Source organism: Manis javanica, chromosome 11 (assembly GCF_040802235.1).
Source record: "Manis javanica isolate MJ-LG chromosome 11, MJ_LKY, whole genome shotgun sequence".
Lineage (NCBI taxonomy): Eukaryota > Metazoa > Chordata > Mammalia > Pholidota > Manidae > Manis > Manis javanica.
This window is the reverse complement of record NC_133166.1, coordinates 37,185,177-37,209,452: the sequence shown is the minus strand read 5'-3', so window position 1 is coordinate 37,209,452 and position 24,276 is coordinate 37,185,177. Positions and strand designations below refer to the sequence as shown.

At 43.8% G+C, this 24,276-nt stretch overlaps 1 protein-coding gene across 16 annotated transcripts in view; it reads left to right on the top strand.

Moving 5' to 3' along the window:
* Positions 1-24,276, top strand: part of PLEKHA7 (pleckstrin homology domain containing A7) — a 199,901-nt gene that overhangs the window by 88,313 nt on the left and 87,312 nt on the right. Inside the window, exon 1 of one of the 16 annotated variants that reach the window (XM_073216273.1) lies at positions 20,497-20,770. The exons of 14 other annotated variants lie outside the window; for them this stretch is intronic. Coding sequence is in view for 1 of the 2 variants with exons in the window: in XM_073216268.1 (XP_073072369.1) it covers positions 23,705-23,754 (50 nt within the window). In the remaining variant the exon portion in view is untranslated. Of the gene's footprint in view, positions 1-20,496; positions 20,771-23,689; positions 23,755-24,276 lie in introns of those variants that run through there. One more of the 16 variants, XM_073216268.1, reaches the window with a different exon arrangement.

Below are 24,276 nucleotides of genomic sequence, written 5' to 3'. Positions count from 1 at the left end.
ACTTAGTGCCTAATCTATCACCATCAATGATTTCAGAGAAGGGTGGAATAGGGGCCTGGGGGAGAATGTTCAAGGGAATGAAGGGAATGAAATGCAGGGACAGTTGGGGGAAAAGAAATGAACTTAATCTCTCTTGCCAGGTGTGTCAAAGGCCTTCTCACCCAGCCTTTCACCTTCGCACAGGACCATGACACCTTGTAGGACAGGCCTGTGTCTGCTTCCCTGCCTCCTGGGGGGAAGTGATCACCAGCACCCCTGGGGGAGAGGGGTTCCTGTGGGTGCCCCCTGCAGATGTTCACCAGAAGGGCCTGTTCTGCTTTTCCCTGGGGCTCTGCAGTAAAGAAGGCTGCTTGTGGGACTTGGGTTGTTTAAAGGGAAATTGCTAATAGGTACTTTGGATTATGGTGACCTTGAGGAAAGCATAGAATTAAAATATTTTTCATCATGAACGTATTTTCATCATGACATTGCATCAAAAATTGGATAAAAGAGACAAGGGCAAAAAAATGCCTCTATGCATATCACCTTAATGTAGTTCTTCTGAATTTTGGGGCGGGGAGGTGGGAGAATAGTAGTTTATTTATTTTAAATCCATATATATAACATGGCACAAATTTGACAGGGGGCAAACCAGTGAAAAAGTCTTTTACAGAACATGCTTTAAGTCATTTTAAAATAGGATTTTGACTCAGTTAACGTTACATTATCTTCATATGTCTATCAACATTTCTTATTTTTCCTCATTTTAAAGACTTAAAAAATGTTGCAAGCAATATATGCCAAGTATACTTATGAATTTTTATTCTTACATAAAAAGACAGCAAAATACCACATTGGTAGCAATGGTGACATGTTATAGGTAGCAGTTTATTTTTATGCTTTTATTTATTTTCTGAATTTTCTACAGTGAGCAGGACTGTTAAGTATGCAGAGGAGATATTTTCCATAGTGTTAGAATTAACATTTTGGTCTGTTTTCATCCTCTATTTATTCTTTGCATTTTATAAGCATAGTTGAGATTATACTTTATTATCATTGTGGATCCTGCTTGGGTTTCATTTAACATAAGCATTTATTAAGCTTAGATTCTTTATAAACTTTGTTTTTAATGGCTGTGCAATACTCCATCAAGTAGAAACACCGTATTTTGCTTAGCCATTCCCTTATAGCTGGCAATTAGGTGAGGTCCAGGTTTTCACTGTTAAAATAATGCTGCAATGAACAACTTAGGAAACACAGCATTTAAAAGTGTAGATACTGAAAAAATTGGTCTGGAGCTTAGAGGAATCGTATTCCTGATGGATGGGTACACAGCCCGCAGGCAGCTGCTCCTTCTGCTTAGTGAATAAGGGGACATGAGTGACAGTGTTCTGTAAATGATTTCACTAAATGAGAACATGAACAGAGAATGTTTTACAGCATTGAAGGCCTGTCAAGAGGGGCCCCAGAATGGACTGCAAAATCCAAGCCCATCCAACTCTGATAACCCCAGGTTTTTGAGAGGTGTCTGCAATTTTGGCCATGAAAGCTATTGGGGAAAGATATTGATTGCAAAAACTGTACAGTAGGAATGTAGCGCTCGCTCTGTTTTTGTGCCATGTTGAGGAATCAAGTGGGAGTGATACTTTCCAGTCTCTGAAGGGAGGGAGGGTGGCAAGAAGGACAAAAGCCTAAATAAGGACAGTTTGTTGTCTAACAGCATGGTGCCCCAAGTGGCTGGCTGCTGAAGCCAGATCAGTTTGTGGAAGGCTGTGGTGGTTTTCTTGGCTTGACTGTCTTTTGGAATTGAATAGGAAAATAGAATTTCTCCAGAAAGGGACTCTCGTTGTTTGTGCCTGGCATGCTCTGTAATTGGACCTTGTCAGAACAGCCTGTCTTTATTTTGAATTAGGAATCATTGACTCCCCTTTTCTTTACACTGTGAGCTATTTATATGCCAAAAAGCATAAGTGGAGGCCTTTTCACCTTCTCACTCACGACTTCAGGAAATAAAGCAGCATTGTGTAGAATCTGTAAATCCCCGGCATCAGCAACAAAGAAATGAAAAATATTCTCATGTAGATGTCTATTCAATGGTGATAAGCAGCAAGAAGCTTGGTTGCTGTCTAGATGCTGTTTCTCAGCCTTTTTTAGGACCCTCTGAGGAAAGGGGTCCTCATTTGTCCCAAACACATTCTGTTTGTCTGTTTACTCCTTCCATTCCTTCATTCACTCATTCATTCTAGTTGGTTCACCCAGTTACTGGTCACCTGGTGTTCTATCATTCAGTATGCAGCTGTGTTACCTTCTGTTTCAGCCAGGATTCAATGGCAGTAATGAGAAACTAGCTATTCTAAACAGAAATGGATTTCATATAGTGAATTAGGTGCTTACATCATTATTGGAAAGGTGGGGGAACAGGATTTAAGCTAGTTTCTGGTAGTGACTCCTAAAATAAGACTCTGACAGTGGTCCACTAGTAACTTTCTTTTTCCTCTTTCCTCCCTCTTTTGAACTCCCGTTGCCTCCTGCACCCAGCTTCTCTCTTCCAGATCTTAGAGGCACCCAGCTTCTCTCTTCCAGATCTTAGACTGTCCCCGTTTCAAATAATTAGGATTGTAAAGTGTTAATGATAATAGCTGTCACTTGCTGACCCCATACTGAGTGCTCAGCTGTGTGCTAAGTCCTTTACAATGCCTTATCTCAACTCTCACATCCTCTATTAGGGAGTTAGTAGTAGTATGTCTGCATTACAGATAAGGAACTGAAGCTAGTACAAGTGACTTACCCAAGATAATTCAGCTAATAAGTTACATTTGAATTTAGGCAATATCCCTATCTAGAGGCACTTGCAGGTTAAAAGATAAACTGGGCCAAAAAAGATGCACAAAAAAGATGCTTTTTTTCATGCCAAAAAGCACATAACAAGATGTTCAATATTATTAGCCATCAGGGAAATGCAAATCAAAACCATAATGAGATATCTCTTTACACATACTAGGATGTGTGTATTCAGAAAGACAGATAATTAAAAAGTGCTGGTAAGGATGTGGAGAGATTGGAACACTAATACACTGGTGGTGAGAATGTGCAGCCACTTTGGAATCCCAGTTGTGCATCATCAGAAGGTTAAAGATGGAGTTACCATATGACCCGTGAATTCCACTCCTAGGGGTATATATATATCATATATATATATATATATATATACAAGAGAAATGAAAACATGTCCACACAAAAATATGTACATGTTTGTTTGATGTTATTCATATTAGTCAAAAAATAGAAACAATCCAAATGTCCACTGATGGATGAATAAATGAAATGTATATCTGTACAATGGAATATTATTTGGCAATAAAAAAGAGTGAAGTACTGATACATGCTGCAAGGATGAACCTTGAAAAAATTATGCTAAATGAAAGAAGCCAGTCACAAAAGATGACACAGTATATGATTCCATTTATATGAGATGTCTAGAATAGGGAAATCTATAGAAATAGCAAATTAGTGGTTGTCTAGGGCTGGAGGGTAGATGATGGCTAAAGGATATGGGGTTTCTTTTTAAGGTGATAAAATGTAAAATTGGTGTTTGGTTCCACAGCTCTGACTATACTGATATCCGTTGCATTGTACACTTTAAATGGGTGAATTGTTTGACAAGTGAATTATGTCTCAGTAAAATTGTTATCAAACCAAAGAAAGAAAGAAAGAAAGAAAAGTAGGGAAGGACAATGCTTACCCAAAAGTGAATTGCTAATGGTGGATTTTAGGGAATAGTAGATGAATCTCATATAGTTTTCTTAAACTTTTGGTTTATATTAGTTTGTCCTCACTAGAACTGACTGAGAAAAGGGATTTAATTTAGCACAAAATTAAATATTTAGTTCCCGGTTGGTTATCTGGTTGGTGGACCTAGAGGTGATTTTTTTTTTCCTCCGCTATTTTTCCAAGTTTTTCAATTTTTCTCTTAAGGCGGTGTATACCACTTCATATAAATAGGGAACCAAAAATAAACTTATAAAATATGCATCCCATTGAGTTATGCAAAAAGAACATCATGACTTCCACATGTACCACTTGAGCTAGGTTGAGAATTTTTGTCCTAGAAAAAAGATTTTTTTTTTTTGGAAAAAAAAGAAAAAGGTATCAGAGTGTTTGTCCCTGAACTGAGCTAGTATCAGAATCCAGCTACTCCTAGAAGCCTGCCTTTCACCCCCTCATTTGAGTCTGTCCAAGGGTCACCAAGTTGGTAGTGATAACAATGTTATGCACCATTTTGTGCACAACTTTATTTACAAGGAAAAGGTGGTGGGTGGTGATGGATAGTTACTCAAACAGAATACCAGTAAAGGGAAGAGCCTTGACGGGGTGTCTGTGCCCTTAGGTAGTTTGTTCCATTTTATTTATCTAAGTATAATTGCTGATGCCAGCATTTCACAGTCCACTTGTAACCCGGTACAATATCTCATGAAAGTTACAAGGCCTTCGCAGAACAGGGATTCAGGTGGCCCTTCCTTGCCGCCTGAGTAAAGGGCAGGCTGGACCATGCGTGTGCTCTTATAAAATAGGATTTATGAATCAGTGAAGTGAAATTTATTGAGATCCAAGTGTATGTTTGAGGGCAGAATTTGCTGTCAGGCAGTCAGAATAAAGCTGAGGATTTACATCCTGTGAGAGGCTTAAAATGTGGAGAGTTCTTTTCCCGTTACATATGAAGTTGGCAGCTTGGAGCATGTCCTGGTTTCTTGGGCTGGATGTGGCCAGCTCTGACACCTTCTTGTGTACTGTGTGCTCATGTGTCTGCAAGGAAGGGCCAGTGCCTTCCAGGTAAAAGAGGGAGTGGGGAGTGAGGGTGGGGGCAGTATTTCTACTAAGTGTCAGTCCCCTCACCCTGGAGAGATTGCCAGCACTTTCCTGCACACCTCTGGCATCTGGGCTCTCTGGCTCCCTGCTGGCACCTGGAACCACTAGGAGCAGGCCAGGGACAGGGAGGGCTCTCAAGTGTGGTAGGAAGAGAAACCCCAGAGAGCAAGGTCTGGCTCCTTGCTCTGCCACCTACAAGAGCTCTTTGCTTTTGGCCACAGAACCTTCTCAAAAGTTTCCTCATCTTTAATATAAATAATGCTGCCTATCTTGTGGTGATTACTGAATGAAAGTCATACAGAAAACATATAATAGTGCCTGAGACACATGAGGACTTCGATAAGGATCATTACTTCTTTCCTAATCCACTTTTCTTTGCTTCCCTTTTCCCTGGCCTGATTCCTACACAAGGTTGAGAGAAAGTCCCCAGTTTTCTCCACCTCTAATCAGAGGCCACTTGTCAGCATTTTTATTAAAATATTTTCTCCTTGCCTACCTATGTCTGTGTTAAATTTTAGTCTATATTGAGCATATTTCTCCAAAATAAAATCCATTGAAACAAACATTGTTTAGAACAATATTATCCAATAGAACTTGCTGTGATGACGATAACGTGTTCTTGGCTATTTTTGTGCTTCTGTTCTTTCACTTGGATTTCAAGATAGGTTTGTGAAGATCCACAAAAAACACCCTGTAAGATCTTGACTGGTTTCACATCAAACTTATAGATCAATTTAGGCAAGAATCAACATCTTTATGACATTGGGGTTTTCTAGCTCTCCTTTCAATTAGACCTTTCAAAACACTTTTTAGGAAAGCCCTATTTTTCTCCATGAAAGTCCTATTAGAGGGTCATACAGAAAAGAGTGTCCAGCAGAGGCCTGGGTTTTAGACTGTGGACTGGTGGCCATGCGGACAGTGAACTAGAGAGAGTGGGGTCTAGGAGCAAGGATGTCAGTCAGAAGGCTATTGGAACCGTCTGGGTCTGAGAAGGTGCAAGCTTGATTTAGGGTTACAAGGGAGAAGAGCCAAGACCTTTCCTAGGAGAGCGGACAGAGCCTTCTTGATTCTCTTAGGGCAAACTAAGGCAGAGTAACTGTAATACTTGCTACAATTTACTGGCGGCTCACTGTGCGCCAGAGATGCTGGGGTCTTCCGGTTGAGCTGGAGGCAGCACCATGAACCGGAACCCCGGCAGCACGGTCACTGTGCTGCTCATGATGCTCTAAAGCAGGCATTCTGCTATCCTCCGGCTGAGGAAGCTAAACTCAGAGAGGTTAGGTAACCCAGAGTCACCCATGGGAACAACGCAAGTGTTCAAATCTAGATGTGCTTCTGCCCGAAGGCCACTGAGCCCTCGCCACACTTTATTGGAAGTACTTTATGAAAATGTTCCAGACCTTTTGCATTTTATGACCAAAATAAAAGTGACTGAAATCCTGTAAACGACAGTCAGAAAATTAAACTGGAATGTTTACCTAGTTTTATCATGTTTGATGAAAGATCTAGACGAGTATGAATTTATGAGAGCAATAAAATTTGAGTTGGGAGGGCAGGAGGGTGGGGATTTGGGAATATAGATCATGCGATGCTGGAAAGTGGCAGAAGTATTTTTGAATTCTGAAAGTGTTCCTGGACATCTATTTCTGGGTAACATTTGTTGATGTTTTTCTTCCACTGGTCAAAAAAAAAGAAGAGCTTTAATTAAAATTTCTATTGTCTTTGCCACAGAGGAAGGAAGCCTTTCTGTGGTTGGCATGGTGATATCTGAATGACACCCCTGAAGTGGGTAGTAATTGCCATCCAGAGTCTTGAAATGAGCATTTATCATTTTCCTCGCTCCCTGAGAGGCTTGCAGAACCAAACTGCACATTTCTTTAATCGCCTTTTAAATTCGCATTTGAGCCAAATGTGTGTGTGGCCAGAGGAAATGTACTCTGCTGCAGCCATGGTGAGAATTACAAAGTCTGAAACCCCATTTCTGATTGCTTTGTGCTCCTGAAGCAAAACGGCATGTGTGAAGTGCTCCTGAAAACTCTCAGAAAGTAATAGGAACTACCCATCTTTCACAGTTTGCAGGCCCCCCACCAAATCCTGCTACCCACCCCCACCCCGTAGGCACTCTAGTCTCACCTGATATACCACCTCTGCAGGCAGCCCATTTAAAGTGGCTCACACTTAACAACCAGTCCTCCTGCCAGCCCCTTCCACACCCAGCAGGCACACTGGAGCCATCAGCACATGCAGCAGAGTGCAACTTTTTCTGACTGTAAAGCCAGGCTCTTACTGGTTTTGGGGTTTCTGCACAACGTGATTGGGGTGTAGGAAGGGAACTGGGGGGAGATTGATGTGCAGCTAGGTGATATGGATGGGTTTTTCAGAGCTCTTTCTGCACATGACGTTTCCCCTGAGGCATGAAGAGGACTGGACGGTGACACCCCCCTGCCAGTGGTGCTGTGCAGCTGCATAATGTGGATGGATTTTCCAGAACTCTGTCTGCAGGTGATGTTGTTTCCCCCAGGTCTGAAGAAGACAGGTTTATGACAGCTCCCACCCCCAGCTGTATATCTGTTCTATAACCTTCCATGTAGAGTGGTGGTGTGACAAAGAGCAGAGAATTTGCTATCAGATTAGCTGGTTCAAGTTTTGGTTCCACCCCTTCGCTAGTCACGTGAGCCCAGGCAAGAACTTAACCTCTTAGAGCCTTGGTTTCTCTTCTGTAACACTGTGATAATGACAGTAACTACCTCTCTAGGTCAGTGTATTGCATGAGATGATGCTTTGTCAGCTAAGTGCTGTATAGGCTGCATATTCTAATTCATTAAACTTATAATGTATGCTGGCTCTGTGCTGGAGAACTGGTCATCGGGGGCAGGGCAAGAGTAATAGCAGTCAGAAAAAGATGGTAAATATGTGGTCCCAGTGTTTACCAGCCAGTACTTAACCTAGTGGCAGGGAAGGCTTCTAGGAGGAGGTGACTTTGCACTGAGTCTTGAAGGCTAGATAGAAGTTAGCTAGAGAGACAGGGAGACAATCTTCAAGCAGAGGGAACAGCAAAGACACTGAGGGCAGCACTGGAGCTGGGGTATCTGCGAGTGAGTGGTGAGCCATGAGGCAGGGGACAGAACAGGGTGGTGTTTGCCTTTATCTGGAAGGTGAGGGGAGTTCATGGAGGATTTTAAGGCAAGGAGTGACACAATATGCAGATATAGAAAAATTACAGGTAGCTGCCTGGATTGTACAGATAGGATGACAACCTGCAGTCATCCCAGAGAGAGTGGCTGTAGGTGTGAGAAGATGGGCTGGATTGCTGATCAGCTGTAGCAGTAACTAGTCTCTAAGGGAATTTGGGAGACTTCCACTGTTCCAAATGGTGTTACTGCTGGCATTTTGGGAGGGGCAGGTTTTCACTGTGCAGGACAGTGTATAGCATTCTGGGCCCCCTGCCAGATTAATGCCCCCCAGTCATTGTGATGATAGAAATGTCACCACCATTTTTCCAAATGTCCCTGGTTGAAAATCACAAAATGGTGGTTTCACTAACATGAAGAATAAAAGAGGAGAAATAGGGTGGGAAGTACTCCATTTTGGAATCTGTGGTTTAAAGGTGCCTGGAGGACATCCTGGTGGAAGTGCCCTGTTAGCTGTTGGGCCCGGGGATCCAGCAATGGACAGCACCCGAGCTCCCGTGTCAGGGGTCATGCCAGGGCGGTGAGCGAACTTTTCCAGGCAGAGGGGAGGGCGTAGGAAGGGGCGGATGGGGGGGCAGAACCTCGGGAACGTCCTGCTACTTGTTGGATCTCATGAGCTGGGGAGGCCTGATTGTATTCCAGAGCCCACAGGGAAAGGGAAACTGAAGATTGGCAAGAGCTAATGACTTTTCCAAGTTTCTCTTTTAATCAGTTTGAGGGTATTCTCTCCTTGGCCCAGCCAGCACCCAGGTGAGCTGGGGAGAAGCGGTATTTGCTCCTTTTTGTTGAGGGCTCTTTAATGGCTTGCTTTGTGGCCATCTGGGCCAGGTGTCTCAGCGACCAAGTGGCTACTGCCTCTCTTTGGGTCTGGGAGTCTGTGTATCAGTGAGGAAGTGTCTTGCGACTGGCTTTTTCCCCTGCAGTGGTGCATTTTTCCTTGGCGCCCTCTATGTTCTTGGTTCACTGATTAATGGACACTTGAGGAATTGTAGGGAGGCATTTAACATGCACCAGATACCATCACTAGCGGGGAAAGTGATTCACTGAGCTCTCTATTTGCTGTCTGCATCTCTGCCTGCTGACAGTTTGGCGTTGGGGAATTGAGTCTGGATTGGAAAAGTGCAGTTTAGATGTGTGATTCAGACTCAGTGACACGTAGTGGGTGGTTGGCAGAGGAAGATGGTGGTGGGTTAAGGAGGCTTTCCACTCCCATTTCCTTTATGTTACCTTCTTCAGAGGTAGGAGTCATTCTGCGTTAAAGATCCGTAGGTTTGGACTATAACCTTCAGGCTTCCAATCAGTACCCATGCCAGGGAGTTGAGACTTCCGGGTAGGGATGTGGAAGGTCAGTTAGCAATTTATTTTCAGAGCACAGGGATTCTAGTTAGAATGGCTTCTTCTATTAAGCCCTTATCCTGTACCAAAGCTTTCCTCTTGCCTTGGCATGTAAGAGTTTTGTGATGTTGCCTTTGTGGGGTCCAGCCTTTGACTCTAACACCAACTCTGAGTCAAAGGACCTAGGTTTGAATTCTGGCTCTGCCCTTATCTAGCTGTGTAAACTTGACATACTCCTTAGTTTTTCTCATCCTCAGTTTCCTCACCTGTAAAATGGAGATAATATTACCTTCTTGCTAAGATTACAAGAAGGCACGAGATAATGCCTGCAGAATGCCTGAAATGTGATATGATATGCTCACTTCAGCTACTGTCATGGATAGCTCTCTCTCATCTCCTGTGGCTCTTCATCCACTACCCTTCCTTCCAGCACACAGTTTTGGTGGTGTGCAGATGTCTGGCACACAGGCATGGTGGGCCCGCTGTGTAGGGATGTGGGAGGCCAGTAGGTTTCCTTTCGGGAGAGGGGACCTCGATAAGACCAGCTGCCCTTATTGTTCACCTCCTTGATGCCAGGCACCTTGTTGAAGGTCTTTCACAAAGCCCGTGCTGGCTGTGTGGGGCTGTAACTAACTGGAACCCACTTCTGGCTCCAAACCCACACCCTCTTACATTGACTATGATGCCTCTCCCTGTCCCCAGTGCCTCTCAGTTTTGCATTGTCCCACCCCCCCCACCCCAAAAAAAACAAAGTAAAGAAAGAAATAACTAGGATAAAACCAGAAAAGTCTGTCAGGACATTCTCTCTGGGCTCAGTGGTTTGCTGACTGGAAAGTCCAGGTATTTGGGGTCCTGTGGGTCAGGCGCCTTCTTCCTGCAGTTTCCCTCAACCTGGGGCTCCTTTCCTGAATGGACATCATTAGGAAATTGAGACGGAAACTGGTTTGGGTGGGGGGTTTCTGTAATCATCCCATTTTGCCCTTTTCTAGAAGTGAGATAGGCAGAGAGTGCCTCTCCCTGACCAGATGTGTGGAGTCCTTCTCCCTCCCCTCCACCCCAGCACTGAGGTGGGATGGCCTCCTCCCTGGGTCATGGAGGGGTGCTGGGCCTCCATGACCCAGGTGCCCTGTATGATTGGGCTTCTGGATTCCCTTGTCAGTTAACACCATTGCTAGAAGACCCTTAAAGTGGTAGCTGGGAAGTGGGTGGCCTTAAGAGGTCCCTAGTGGACATGTGAGAAAGCAGCCTTGGAGGGTAGAAGGGCACCCTAGTCCAGATCCCGAGAGAGCGTGGAGCCTGTGGGAGCAGCTGCAGGAGGCTCCCACTGGAATGTGGCTGGATGACTTTATGGCTTACAGCCCACTGACAACTTTATCTTTTCCAGACAAAGACCCTGTGCTTGAATTCCACATGGACAGTCTTCTGGGCTCTGGCCACTGCCAGTCCTCAGATCTGTGTGCTGATATTTTATAGCACAGCCCCAGTTTATGGAGTAAAGTGCTAAATGTCCAGATGGATGTAGGTTACTCCTTGCTGCGCACCTGTGAGTGAGCTTGTATGGCTGGCTTTGTGCCTGTGCATCGTTTCCTCCTTCCATAACTGCCCTGACCTTGGGCCAGCATGCAAGAGTTGCCAGCTGTGTCCTCCTGGTGTTACCATGTACCCTGCGCCACTTTCTCAGTCCTGCCAGTGTGGAGGTGATGTGGAGAAAGGAATCTGGTAGAGCGGGTGTCAGTATTGGAAGGGTTTTCTGTCCTCATCATGTCACCCTTCTCCCTCTTTACAGATGAGGGGACCGAGTCCCAGAGAGCGAAAGCCACTTGTTTGCCTCTCACCGGAGACTGTTATTTGCATTCAACAAATGAAATGCCCTCAGTAGGGTGCAGAGGAGACATCATGACACAGGAAAGAGTATGGCTTCTAAACTTGAATTCCAACCGGAGTCCTAAATCCTTCTGAAATGTGTGGCCTTGGACAAATGACTTAACTCCTCTTAACCTCAGTTCCCTAAGATGATAATACCTTGTGCTGTTGAAGTGACCATTAAGGGTAATACATGCAGGTCTCTGAAGCAGTTACTTACAGTGTCAGGTACTTAGGAAATGGTGACTGGTACTTTTAATATACTCTCAGTGGTTTGTTAATGGATGCTGGCTGCACTGGACTATCAAAGCTGTATAGCTGCAAGTAAAAGCTTGACATAGGTCCTGTCAATGTAAATGTCAGCTTGCTGTGAGAAGGGGCTTATGGAAACTAACCCAGCCTCCAGTATAGCGCAGTAACCAGCTGCTCCTGCGGCCAGTTTCCTGGGAATTGGCATAGGTTTTCAGCCATCGACAGCTTTGTACAGGGCCTTGTTTTCCCTCCAAAGTATTTCCTGATGTTCAGGATCTCTTCATCCTATCCATGTAGTTCAGAAATCTCTTGACTCACATAATTGCTAAATGGTGTGTTTCATGGATTAATAGATTCACAGAGCTGGAGAGGAGCATAAGGTCATCTTGGCAGATTACAGGCCTGGGGTTTGTGTTCTTTCTTTAGCAACATCAGATGTTTTTTTGGTTTGGGCTTGAAAGCTTCTACCAACAGGAGGCAGCCAACCAGTCTGATGCTAAGAGGCAATTCTGACTGACATTGTTGACACTCAGTTCCATGAAAAATATGCCTCCCAGTGACCCCACCCACGGATCCTAGCTGTACCATCTTGGACATCAGGGAACACATCAAATTATTCTTCCTTCTGATAATCCTTCAGAGGTGACGACAGCAGCCATGTGTCCCGAGTCTCCATAGGCTGTGAACTCCGGTTCCTTCAGTGATGTGGCTTTGAACCATGGGTGCCTGTGATAGCTGCGACTTGTCTCCACTGGGCATGCTCTAGCTTTCTGCTTTGGCCTGTAGGTGGGGTTATCAGAAGAGAACACAATATTTGGGTGGAGGCTGATCAGTTCAGAATAGAACATTTTTTACCTCCTTGTTCTGGACTCTGTGCTACTGTTGAGGGGGTCCAAGGCCCTAGTGGCTTTGTGACAGCCTTCCCATACTGCTGACTAGTTGAGTTCATAGTAAATCAAAGTCACTAAACGAATACAGATTCCGCATTATTTCCTAGGGCTGCCATGACAAGCTACCACAAACCTGGTGTCTTGAAACAACAGAAACTTACCCTCTTGCAGTTTTGGAGGCTGGAAGTCCAAAAGCAAAGCGTCATCAGGACTAATTCCTTTGGGAGGCTCTGAGGAGAATACATTCCATGCCTCTCTTTGCTTCTGGTGGTTGCTGGCAGCTCTCGGCAGCCTTAGGCCTGTAGATGGTCCCTCCAGGCTTTGCCTCTGTCTTCACGTGGCCAGGTGTGTTTTATCCTTGAGTCTAGACTAACCACACTGGATTTCTCTACAAGGTCTTTTGACTGGACACAAGATTCCCAGCTCTAAAATATATTTTTCGTGTTTATAGAAATTAGTCACTAGAAGGTGAAATTTTTTAAAAGGCAGGAAATTAATTTTAAGACAGTGTCCAATTTTTTTTTTCATAATCCCTGTTTTCAGGAACCATGTGTTAATTTATGGTCAGTACTGACTATGACCATGAGCAATTTGCTCACCTTCCCAGACCTCAATTTCCTCATCTGTAAAACAAAGACATTGGATGAGGTGAGCTCTGTCATTTTCAGCTCTAAAACTCTAAATACTGTGATTTCTGGAAAAGAAGGGTTACCTTTGTGATCAAAGGTCTCTAGTTAGCTTCACAGACTGAGAATTTATAGCTCATTACTGAGAAGACGGATTATCGTTCATGAATCTGAAAAGCTGAAAAACTTTGTTCTTGTTCACCTTTGACAGGATACAGAGACTAAGCTGTCACTTACCCCTCCCTCTTCTAGATTACTCAGTAGGTAGTATAAGGTAGAGTGGATCAGCAGCTGGTTGTCACCTGAATGAACGAGTATGCTTCTGTCACATCATTCTGGGAGCCAATAGTGCAGTATTGTTCAGGTTGTAATCTAGGACTTGTTGGGTTTCTTAGGATTTCTCCCGAATACTTAGCAGAAGCAAGAATTTATTTACTTACTTACTTATTTATTTAGGTATCATTAATGTACAATTATATGAGCAACATTATAGTTACTAGACTCCCCCCATTATCAAGTCCCCCCCGCCACATACCCCATTACAGTCATTGTCCATCAGTGTAATAAGATGCTATAGAGTCACTACTTGTCTTCTCTATGTTATACTGCCTTCCCCGTGACCCCCACTTACACTGTGTATGCTAATTGTAATGCTCCTTATTCCCCTTATCCCTCAATTCCCATCCATCCTCCTCTGTCCTTTTCCCTTTGGTAACTGTTAGTCCATTCTTGGATTCTGTGAGTCTGCTGCTGTTTTGTTCCTTCAATTTTTTGCTTCGTTCTTAAACTCCACAGATTAGTGAAATCATTTGATGTTTGTCTTTCTCCACCTGGCTTATTTCATTGAGCATAATACCCTCTAGTTCCAACCATGTTGTTGCAAATGGTAGGATTTGTTTTCTTCTTACGGCTGAATAATATTCCATTATGTATATGTACCACCTCCTCTTTATCCATTCATCTACTGATGAATACTTCAGGTTGCTTCCATTTCTTGGCTATTGTAAATAGTGCTGCAATATGTCTTTTTCAAACTGGGCCCCTGCATTCTTAGGGTAAATTCCTAAGAGTGGAATTCCTGGGTCAAATGGTATTTCTATTTTGAGTTTTTTTGAGGAGCCTCCATACTGCTTTCCACAATGGTTGAACTAATTTACATTCCTACGAGCAGTGTAGGAGGGTTCCCCTTTCTCCACATCCTCGCCAACATTTGTTGTTTGTCTTTTGGATGGTGGCCATCCTAACTGGTGTGAGGTGATATCTCATTGTGGTTTTAATTTGCATTTCTCTGATCATTAGCAATGTGGGGCATCTTTTCATGTGCCCATTGGCCATCTGAATTTCTTCCTTGGAGAAGTGTTTGTTCAGATCCTCTACCCATTTTTTAATTGGATTATTTACTTTTTGTTTGTTGAGGCTCATGAGCTCTTTATATATTTTGGGTGTCAACCCTTTATCGGATCTGTCATTTATGAATATATTCTCCCACACTGTAGTATGCCTTTTTGTTCTGTTGATGGTGTCCTTTGCTGTACAGAAGCTTTTCAGCTTGATATAGTCCCACTTGTTCATTTTTGCTTTTGTTTCCCTTGTCTGGGGAGATATGTTCATGAAGAAGTCGCTCACGTTTATGTCCAAGAGATTTTTGCCTGTGTTTTTTTCTAAGAGTTTTATGGTTTCATGGCTTACATTCAGGTGTTTCGTCCATTTGGAATTTACTTTTGTGTATGGGGTTAGACAATGATGCAGTTTCATTCTCTTACACATAGCTGTCCAGTTTTGCCAAAACCAGCTGTTGAAGAGGCTTTCATTTCCACATTGTATGTCCACATCTCCTTTATCATATATTAATTGGCCATATATGTTTGGGTTAATGTTTGGAGTCTCTATTCTGTTCCACTGGTCTGTGGGTCCGTTCTTGTGCCAGTACCAAATTGTTTTGATTTCTGTGGCTTTGTAGTAGAGCTTGAAGTTGGGAAGTGAGTTCCCCCCCACTTTATTCTTCCTTCTCAGGATTGCTTTGGCTATTCGGGGTCTTTGGTGTTTCCATATGAAGTTTTGAACTATTTGTTCTAATTATTGAAGAATGTTGGTAATTTGATAGGGATTGCATCGAATCTGTATATTGCTTTGGGCAGGATGGCCATTTTGACAATATTAATTCTTCCTAGCCAAGAGCATGGGATGAATTTCCATTTGTTAGTGTCCTCTTTAATTTCTCTTAAGAGTGTCTTGTAGTTTTCAGGTTATAGGTCTTTCACTTACTTGGTTAGGTTTATTCCTAGGTATTTTATTCTTTTTGATGCAATGGTGAATGGAATTGTTTTCCTGATTTCTCTTTCTGCTAGTTCATCGTTAGTGTATAGGAATGCAACAGATTTCTGTGTATTAATTTTGTATCCTGCAACTTTGCTGAATTCATATATGAGATCTGGTAGTTTTGGAGTGGATTCTTTAGGGTTTGTTATGTACAATATCATGTCATCTTCATAGTGATAGTTTGACTTCTTCCTTACCAATCTGGATGCCTTTATTTCCTTGTTTTGTCTGATTGTCATGGCTAGGATCTCCAATACTATGTTGAATAATAGTGGGGAGAGTGGTCATCCCTGACTTGTTCATGATCTTAGGTGAAAAGCTTTCAGCTTCTCACTGTTAAGTATGATGTTGGCTGTGGGTTTGTCATATATGGCCTTAATTATGTTGAGGTACTTGCCCTCTAAACCCATTTTGTTGAGAGTTTTTATCATGAATGGATGTTGGATTTTGTTGAATGCTTTTTCAGCATCTGTGGAGATGGTCATGTGGTTTTTGTCCTCTTTTTGTTGATGTGGTGGATGATGGTGGATTTTTGAATGTATCATCCTTGCATCCCTGAGATGAATCCCACTTGATCATGGTGTATGATCCTCCCGATATATTTTTGAATTTGGTTTGCTAATATTTTGTTGAGTATTTTTGCATCTATGTTCATCAGGGATATTGGTCTGTAGTTTTCTTTTTTTTGTGGGGTCTTTGTCTGCTTTTGGTATTAGAGTGATGCTGGCTTCATAGAATGAGTTTGGAAGTATTATCTCCTCTTCTATTTTTTGGAAAACTTTAAGAAGAATGGGTATTATGTCTTTTCTAAATGTCTGAGAAAATTCAGTGGTGAATCCATCTGGTCCAGGGTCCAGGGGTTTTGTTCTTGGGTAGTTTTTTGCTTACCGATTCAATTTCATTACTGGTAATTGGTCTGTTTAGATTTTCTGATTCTTCCTTGGTCAATCTTGGAAGGTTGTGTTTTTCTAGAAAGTTGTCCATTTCTTCTAGGTTATCCAGTTTGTTAGCATACAGATTTTCATAGTATTCTCTAGTAATTCTCTGTATTTATGTTGTGTCCATCATGACTTTTCCTTTCTCATTTCTGATCCTGTTGATGTGTGTAGATTCTCTTTTTGTCTTAATAAGTCTGGCTAGGGGTTTATCTATTTTGTTTATTTTCTCAAAGAACCAGCTCTTGGTCTCATTTATTTTTTCTATTGTTTTATTCTTCTCAATTTTATTTATTTCTTCTCTGATCTTTATTATGGCCCTCCTTCTGCTGACTTTGGGTCTCATTTGTTCTTCTTTTTCCAGTTTCAATAATTGTGACTTCAGATTATTCATTTGGGATTGTTGTTCCTTCTTTAAATAGGCCTGGATTGCTACTTAGTTTCCTCTTAGAACTGCCTTCACTGCATCCCTGAGAAATTGGAGCATTGTGCTGCTGTGTTTTCATTTGTCTCCATATAATGCTTGTTCTCTGTTTTAATTTGGTCATTGATCCATTGATTATTTGGGAGCATGTTGTTAAGCCTCCATGTGTTTGTGAGCCTTTTTGTTTTCTTTGCACAATTTATTTCTAGTTTTATACCCTTGTGATCTGAGAAGTTAGTTGGTAGAATTTCGGTATTTTTGAATTTACAGAGTCTCTGTTGTGGCCTAGTATGTGGTCTATTCTGGAAAATGTTCCATGTGCACTTGAGAAGAATGTATATCCTGCTGCTTTTGGGTGTAGAGTTCTGTAGATGTCTGTTAGGTCCATCTGTTCTGGTGTGTTGTTCAGTGCCTCTGTGTCCTTACTTATTTTCTGTCTGGTTGATCTGTCCTTTGGAGTGAGTGGTGTGTTGAAGTCTCCTAAAATGAATGGTTGCATTCTATTTCCTCTTTTAATTCTGTTAGTATTTGTTTCACACATGTCAGTGCTCCTGTGTTATATAGTTATTATAGATATTTATAATGTTATATCCTCTTGTTGGACTGACCCCTGTATTATTATGTAATATCCTTCTTTATCTCTTGTTACTTTCTTTGTTTTGAAGTCTATTTTGTCTGATATAAGTACTGCAACACCTACTTTTTTGTTTATGTGAAATATCTTTTTCCATGCTTTCACTTTTAGTTTGTGTATATCTTTAGGTTTGAGGTGAGTCTCTTGTAAGCAGCATATAGATGGGTCTTAGAAGCAAGTATTTTTAAAAGTTGGTGGCAACATTTTGGAATTGCTTTCTGGAGTCATTGCATATCTGTGATGTGGGCAGCTGTTGAGGGCTGGGCTCCAGGGCTTGTGCTCTAAACATGACAGTGGACCGCATTTTTCAGGTTGGGGGAGTTGAGTGATTTGGTTCCCAACCGCACCTGGTCGAATGCTTTTTTGTTGCAATAGCTCCGTCTGCTGGCGGTGGCCCCGTGTGTGTCCAGAAGGGGCTGCTGGCTCTGGCTCATCTCTGCCTTTGGGTTCTTTAGTCTTTAGGGACAGTGCTGTTGGCAATGCCTCCCTGGATTTTTCAGTCTGTGGAAGAAGCAGTGTCCTGGCTGGCTCAGGGCTTACCTTCCCAGGACACTGGTCAGGGCAGGCTAAGGGTGAGTCTACTCACTGTTACTGGAAAGAGTCTAAGATTTTTGTGAGAGGGACAGTTTTGGGCCTATCGTGCCATCTCCTTTTAGTTCTTACTCTTATGCAAGAAATCTTTATTCTTTAAAACAGGTCTCCTTCCTAAAGGATCTCTAGAATCAGTGGTGTTGGAACAAACAGGGGTTGCAAATTGAAATACTTATATAGGCTTAGAAGATAACAACAAAGCAGACTATGTTATCCTCTCCAGGTTGTTTTTGGAATACCTGGCCCACTCTGTTTACCTTTGTTTTCCCAATTCCAGTTGAGTTAGGGGTCCAAAGAAATTTCTCTTCTGTAAGAAAACTAGCAATGCAGGTATGATGATAAATAGCACTAGGTGTACACTCTTAACATCAGGAAGCACCAGGGAGTGGCAGGGACTGCAGTGAGGTAGACAGGCCATTCCACCTCTCATGGGGGCCCAGTGTTGCCACAGCTTTGGATTTTCTAAGGTAAGCTGTATTTGTATATGAAATTTTCTTACTTTAAAATGTTGGCTCTATTTAAAAAAATATGTGGCTCAAATAAAATGAATGTGGGGGACAAACCAGTTTGTAGGTCATTGATTTGAAACCTCTGATACATGTTGGGCAGATGGGCATGTGGGATGGACTCTAGGGTTACTCAGTCTATAGGCTGGTCTGTTCTAGTGTGGGAATCCTAGGGGAGCTGTGTGTGGTGGGAACTGCTTATGTTCATCCTTGCATATGGATATGGAAGACTCCAGGACAGGTGAAGAGCAAGTTATAGGATAATATGCAGTTTTATTCTATTTGTGTAAATTTTTCCTAAAAAGATGTATGTATAAGATCTTAAATGCATAAAAATTTCATAAAGGCAAAAAACACCAAAGATACACAAGAAACTGGTAAAGGTGTTACCTCTGAGACTGACACTAATGGGGGGCAAGAAAGCTAGCTTTCACTTTGCTAGTTTATACCCTTCTGTAACACCTGGGGCTTAATTTCTGGAAGGTAAAATGAAATGTTGGGAAATAAGGAGTGTGGGTTGTCAGAGCCAAGTGTTGTGAGGAGGGAAGAAAGCAGAGCGGCCTGGAGTAACCAGGAAGGACTATAAGAAGAGAAGGGGCCTTGAAGTTTGGGCAGAATTCGTTAGGGAAGAGGACAGCAGGAGCCAAGGCCCAGGGAGGAAAGGACGCTGACTTGGGGGTGGGTAGGCTGCTAGATTTGGCAGAAGCCAGGGGTATAGGGAAGTGGTGAGAAACAAGGAGCCATGGAGGGTGTGTAGCAGGAGATAAAGGAACAGAGCTGTTGCTCCATCCAGCAACAAGGACCAGGGAATTTGGAGGCAGGGCCCCAGGGCGGGAGCCTCTCATGTGGCCTCTCTGGCTCCCAGGCAGCTGTCACACATCCCTGCTAGGGTGTGCCTGGTGAATGAGGCTTCTACCTATACACCTGATGAATAAGCTCGTGGCATTTCCTGTTCCTCCACTCCCGGGAGTGTGGGCTTTGGAAGCTTGCCCACCTCTGCTGTGCTCAGTGTGGTTCCTGCACTTCTGGCCAGAGTGTGTCCTCTGATGTTTTGGAGGCTCTGCAGAGCAACTGGCCATTGCCTGAAGTATAGCTGCTAAGAACAATTTCATACTTTGGAGTCAGGCAGATTTGAGTTTGAATTCTGACCTATTTACTGGTTAAGTGGCATTGGGATGGCATTTAACCCCTTTGAACTTCACTATCATTTGCAAAATAGGGGTAATACGGTTTACCTTCCAGGCTTGTTGTACCCAGCAGATTGACTCTTCAGAAATAGGTGTGCCTTGCTTTGCTTTTATATTCTGGTCTATAGTTATATTATTTATGTTTAATATATAAAATGTACATTGTATCTAAGACCATATCAGTCTATTCTATTGGATTATATGCTCTTCAGCGGAGATAATTATGTTCTGTTTTAGTCCATAGCACTTAGTGCTGGGCACATAGTAGGGCTAAATAAATGCTGAATGAATGGAGTTTGTGCTCTTAAACCTACTCCCATCTTTACAGCAGTTGACTTGTGATCAATGAGGGTATGTGTGCAGGCTTCGGCATATCTCCTCTGTGATTAAAACAAGTATTGTCAAACCAAAGCCCTTGTTAGGATGACATGTCAGGATGGCTCATAAGTCATTCATTCATTCTACCGTGGCAGAGCTACATGTTGTGGAGCTTGGTGTTTACACACTTTGGTAGGCCTTCTTTAAAATAAATGAAATTGCAGGAAGCATGTAAACACATTACTATTGTCCTGTCTAGGGATTTGGAAGGGGCTTAGGAAGGTGAAGGATCTGGAAGCTTGAGCTTCACTAGTTTCACAGTAAATCATCTCTGTATTATAGGCAGTAGTAGGAGGTACAAAGGATATGGAGATTTGAAAAGATGGTGATGGCAGAGCAAAGCTGAGGGAGCAATTCACTCTGCCTCCAGAGCTTAGGGAAGGTGTTTCTTATGTCCTGCTCCTAGAGGGGTAGCCAGCTTTATGGTCTCAAAGAACAGAAGAACTAGGGCCTGGAGAAACGAAGTGCCTGCCTCACCGTCCACGCCATCCAGTGCTCTGCTTGGTTGTGGCAGGGAGGTGACTCAGCTGGAGCTGTGTTCCTGCATCGCTGCCAGTTTGTGTGGCTGCTGGGTTTGTGACACCCTGGGAGGTGGCTGCTCCAGAACAGAAAGAGAGAGAGAGTAGGAGGCTGGGGAGCCTCCACTCCACCTCTGCAGGTGGCCAGGCCCTCCCTGTCTGACTTGCACTGGGGTTTTTCTAAGACCAAGGCTGGGGAAGACACAATCCTGAACATGGTGCTCAAGGAGAGAGCAAGTGTGTCCGCCACCATTCCCAGGGGGCACAGGAGAGCAGGTTAGTCCTGTACCAGTTTCACAGGGACTCAGTTTGCTGTGATGTATTCTGATTCATGGAAGTCAGGTAATGATGGGGAGAAAGGGAGTTTTCAGTGGCTTGCAGGAGTGCCTCCAGTTAAAGAATAACAAAACCCAAATAATCTAATTTAATTGGGAATAAATGGGACAAAAGTATCATTGCCTACACCTCCCTGATGTTGTTACAAAGGCTGTTCTGTTAGTGAGATGGAGATGGGGAGGACAGCTATTCCAGCTTGTTCTTTGTGTTTCCAGCTGTGTGTGATGTTGTTACATTTCAGTCTGAGTCTGCATAGTGGTCCAAGGTGCACCTCAGAGTCTTGAGATGTTACAGTTGGAGTGTGGTCCTGCCTTCTCATTTTACACTTGAGGAATCTGACTTGTTGAAGAGTATTAAACAGAAGCCTAAAACTGGGTGTTCTCATAGGTCAAAAATGTTTCCTATGAAGTCTTAAAGCTTCTGTAGAGTGTGTGCTTGTCCCTGAGTCAGTGCAGCCTTATAGGGGGGCTGTTTTTCTCAGGCTGTGCTTTCTGAACCATGGGGCTCGAGCCAGTGAGGGACAGAGTGTGGTGAAGGAGGGCACCCACTGATATTAAGCTCCTTTGCTTGGCAGGTGAGTTCTTTAAATAGAAGTTTAAGCAGGAGACTGGGTGTTGTGCCTCAACTCAAAAGGAGGAAAATGTGTTCTTGAGCCATCCTATGGCAGGCTAGTAATACTGGATTTGGAACATGGGAGATGGCCAAACTGCTCTATTAGAATAGAGTTTTAGAGCTAGCAAAAGAAAATGTCATAGTCACTGAAGGTGAGTGTCTACTGTAGGCCAAGCACGTTATCCGCATTCTTCAGAACAATCTTGTGGAGTTAGAATTGTCTTCTTTTTCTACAGATAAAGAATTGTCTTCTCTTTTTACCAACACTCAGAAAGGTCACTAACTCATTCAAGGTCGTGCACAGTCAGTGCACAGCAGAGCTGGGATTTGAACTCCAGTCTTTACAGTGCCGAACAGCCTGGGGTTCTTGCTCTGCAGGCCTCACGTGGCCCTTCCAGACACAGAGTCTAACCCCTCACTGGACAGATGAAGGGGCCAAGACCCAGAGGCCCAGAGAGCTTGAGCTGTGGGTCCCATGGGGAGTGACAAAGCTGGCTCCTAGAATGTTGTTTCACTGCCAACTTCCTTTAAAAAATGGAAAGGGAGGCTATCTGGGTTTGATTTCCTCTGTCTGGAGTTTGGCTTTAATCTTTTCACAGTTTTTGAGGTTCTGTGGAGCCAAAATGAAAACTTCTGATCAACCAACTAGCAAACCTAAGTTCCGGAGCCCCACGTGGGAACTCAGGGGCAAGACGGGTGTACAGTGCGGGTTACTGGGTCAGAAGAGGTAGTTTATGAAAGGGGTTGGCCACTGAGCAGATCTGGAGAGCCTAATAAAATACAGAGGACTTTCGTCTGTTAAATCCAAAGTTTGGAAAGGCCAGACTGCCTTCTCTGCAAGATGTGAGAATGTTAAGCTTACTCAGTTAATTTTGTGACTCCCTGTGCCCAGCCCTGACCGAGCCAGGCTCTATGCCTTTGGGCGCTTTTGGGTGAGGAAGGCAGTTACTGACTGCTGTGCCAGGGTGAGGGGTGGGGGTGGGTGGCTGGATTTTAGTGCCTTTGCTTAGCTGGGTGTGAAAATTGGTGAGTGAAGGTTAGGTGTGAACTGCATGCGGGTGGTGGGCCAACCTTGGTCCATGCCTTGCTCCCTGGGGCTGGCGGGGTCTCCCAGCCTGGGCGTGAGACCCTTTATCACGACCTGTCTCCCCCGCGCTCTCTGGGGCACCTGTGATACGTTGGGTTGTAGTCAGAAAATGAGAGGAAGGTGATGCGTGTTTGTGCTCAGCCTGTTGAGATAAAGGAGTTCGAGTGCCTGCTCCACTGGCATTACTGTGCTGTGCTGAGGGAGGTACAGGAGCAGTGAGTGACTGACTGCGTCCAGCCCTCCAGGAGGTCAGGCTCCCACTGGAGGTAGGGGAAGGAGAGGGAAACACACACACATGAAGTAAGTAGACAGCAATGTGAGAGAGCGTATAATCAGTCACCAAATTGCAGGTTTCACTCCAAATACTCTCCCAACTGAGAAAAGAGAGATACAGGTGATGTTTGTATTACCTTCCTGTGTGTCTTTAATCACTCAGTAATTTCCTCTCAGGCATTTGCTTTCCATTCTTCGATTCTCTCTGTTGAGTGTATTAACTCCTCTTTGCAGCGGTGGGGGGAAATTGCAGGCGAGGGCTAATTTCTCTAAATTATATGGTGACACAGTTGGGAGAAGAGCCAGTGATGAAGCATTCTTGGCATTTGGTGTCTCATTCTTCTTCTGGCAGTCAGAGCAGAAGCCACTACCTTCCTGATGGCTTATGACCCTTTGGGTTCTTGTCTTTTTGTTACATGAGCCCAGACTTCTGTAGGGTTAGCTCAAGTCTTTGGAGGCATGGCCTCACTTTAAGGTAGGAGCTTCCTTAGTCATTTATCACTCATTCATTCAGCAGATATCACAGTGCCAGGCACTGTCACAGGCTGATGACAGCAGTGAGCAGACAGGCAAAGTCCCTGCTCTCCCAGACACACATTTAGTCAGGGAGACTGACAGTAATCAAACACATACACAAGTAAGGAAAACAACAGTATTAGTTAAAATGGGGCAATGTGATATGAGGTGACTGGGAGCCTACTTCCGTGGGTGGTTGGGAAGGGCTCTGAGATGGTGATGATGCCCCCGAGGGTTGAGTGACAAGGGACCAGTTAGACTGTGAGGGAGAGAGCGCCCAGGCTCAAAGGGCAGCTCACACAAAAGCTTCTCAGTAGGAAGGAGCTTGGTGTTCAAGGAGCAGAAAGGAGGCCAGTGTGGCTGGGGCAGGATGGGAGAAGGAGTAGATGGTACAAGAAGAGGATGGAGCTAGGCAGGCCCAGTCGTCCAGGATCTGGTAAGCCAAGGTAAGGAGCTTGAATTCTCCTCTGTGGTGTGGAGCTGTTGAAGGGTGGAAAGGAGGAGTGTGACATGACCTAACATATTTTAAAAGGTCCCTCAGGCTTCCAGTGATGAGAATGGGTGGTACGGAGGCAGGGTGGAAGCAGAAAGGGCAGGCAGAAGACTGTTGCCAAACCTGATCAAGAGTTGACTAGGGTGCTGGCAGTAGAGGTGGGGGCAAGTGGATGAATGCAGAGTATGTTTTGTAGATGGAGGCAACAGGACTTGCTAATATATGCGAAGATTAAGGTAAAGAAAGAAATGAAGGATGACTCCAAGGAAGATAGTGATGCTGTTGATGGAAATAGGGAGCTTGGAGGAGGAGGTCAGGTTTGGTGGGTGTCAGGGGAGGTGGTTCATCCTATCTGCCCTGTTAAAATTTAGACACGCATTAGCCCTTGCCACAGTCACTTTCAGCAACCATTAACTGACTATTGTCTGTATGCCAGGCATTGAGAGAGGCTCTTTAGTGTATGTT